This window comes from Sinocyclocheilus grahami, unplaced genomic scaffold (assembly GCF_001515645.1).
Source record: "Sinocyclocheilus grahami isolate Dianchi unplaced genomic scaffold, SAMN03320097.WGS_v1.1 scaffold722.1, whole genome shotgun sequence".
Taxonomy (NCBI): Eukaryota; Metazoa; Chordata; class Actinopteri; order Cypriniformes; family Cyprinidae; genus Sinocyclocheilus; species Sinocyclocheilus grahami.
Genome location: NW_015505901.1, coordinates 471,247 through 472,497, shown reverse-complemented (window position 1 = coordinate 472,497; position 1,251 = coordinate 471,247). Strand labels below are relative to the sequence as shown.

Sequence of the window (1,251 nt, the reverse complement as noted above, 5' to 3'; positions counted from 1 at the left end):
CACACACACACACATAAACACATTTAATTTATGCATTTTATGTATGCATATAATTCACAAATGTATGTGCTATTTATTTATTTGGAAAAATATTTTGGATTCATTTTCTGTATAGGCATGTTTTTTAAACAGTTGAAACGGTAAAGGTCAATTTATATAAATTAAGTCAGTAACCACAAATACAATATAAAACTGACTATACAGCACATATGAAGAGAGTGAGAATGCAGGATTGCTATGTTGACTGTGTTGAGAGGGACTGATGTGATTATATTCATGCAAGTGAGGGGAGTCTATGAATAGTTTGGGGTTATGAAAGGGGTTTTTGGTTCAAAAAGTCTAAGAAACCCAACTGTGAATAAACGGAGTATGAAAACTGGACTTTCACAGAGGTTTACTCACCTGTGTTGCATGTACTTCCTCTCCATCCAGGAGGGCAGGCGCAGCGGAAAGTGTCTCCGTGGTCATAGCAGGTCCCTCCATTACTGCACGTGGCGGCATCACACTGACTTTCACCTAAAGACACAAAAAAGGACTCAAAATATTACCAGTCAGTTAACATATGCAGCTAAACTATATAATAGGAAAAGAGGGAGTATTTTGACATAAAACATGGAGAGGTAACTCACGTGAATGACAGGTCTTTCCTTTCCAGCCATTGGCACATTCACAGTAGAAGTCATTGACCAGGTCCACACAGCGGCCGGCATTCTTACAGGGGCTCCGACTGCACTCGTTCACATCTGAGTGCAGAAATACAAGTGAGAAAGGTAAGATACTGAATGTAAAGAAGATCACGATGATGAGGAAGATGAAGACAGACACTCACTGAGGTCGCAAAGGTCACCCTCCCAGCCGTCCGGACAGAAGCATTGGAAAGAGCTGATCCCATCGATGCAGGTACCTCCGTTTCGACACGGATTGCTCACACAGTCGTTTACATCTGGGTAGTTGATACATAAAATTTCAATGAACATCAAGATTTTAGGACAAAATGTACATATACAATGGGGTTCAAAAGACCTGACTGTTTAAAATGTAAACTTAAATAAAATTTTAAAATGGAAATAAAACACGTTTTCAACAAAATCTAATTAAATAAACAATGATATAGAACGATTATGGTTCTGCACTATTTTTAGGTCCTTAACCAAATCAAATTGATAATGTGAATTTTGTACAGATGGTCAGATGTTATTGCATCCATTGATGCCCGATGCTATTAAATATATATATATATATATATATATA

General features: G+C 37.5%; 1 protein-coding gene across 1 annotated transcript in view; it reads right to left on the bottom strand.

Annotated features, from left to right (window-relative positions):
* LOC107560375 (protein jagged-2-like) overlaps nucleotides 1–1,251 on the bottom strand; it is a gene marked incomplete at its 5' end in the record, with an annotated part of 18,459 nt that overhangs the window by 7,927 nt on the left and 9,281 nt on the right. Inside the window, 3 exons of the mRNA XM_016244532.1 lie at nucleotides 403–516; nucleotides 630–743; nucleotides 830–943. Of these exons, the coding sequence (XP_016100018.1) occupies nucleotides 403–516; nucleotides 630–743; nucleotides 830–943 (342 nt within the window). The remainder of the gene's footprint in view (nucleotides 1–402; nucleotides 517–629; nucleotides 744–829; nucleotides 944–1,251) is intronic.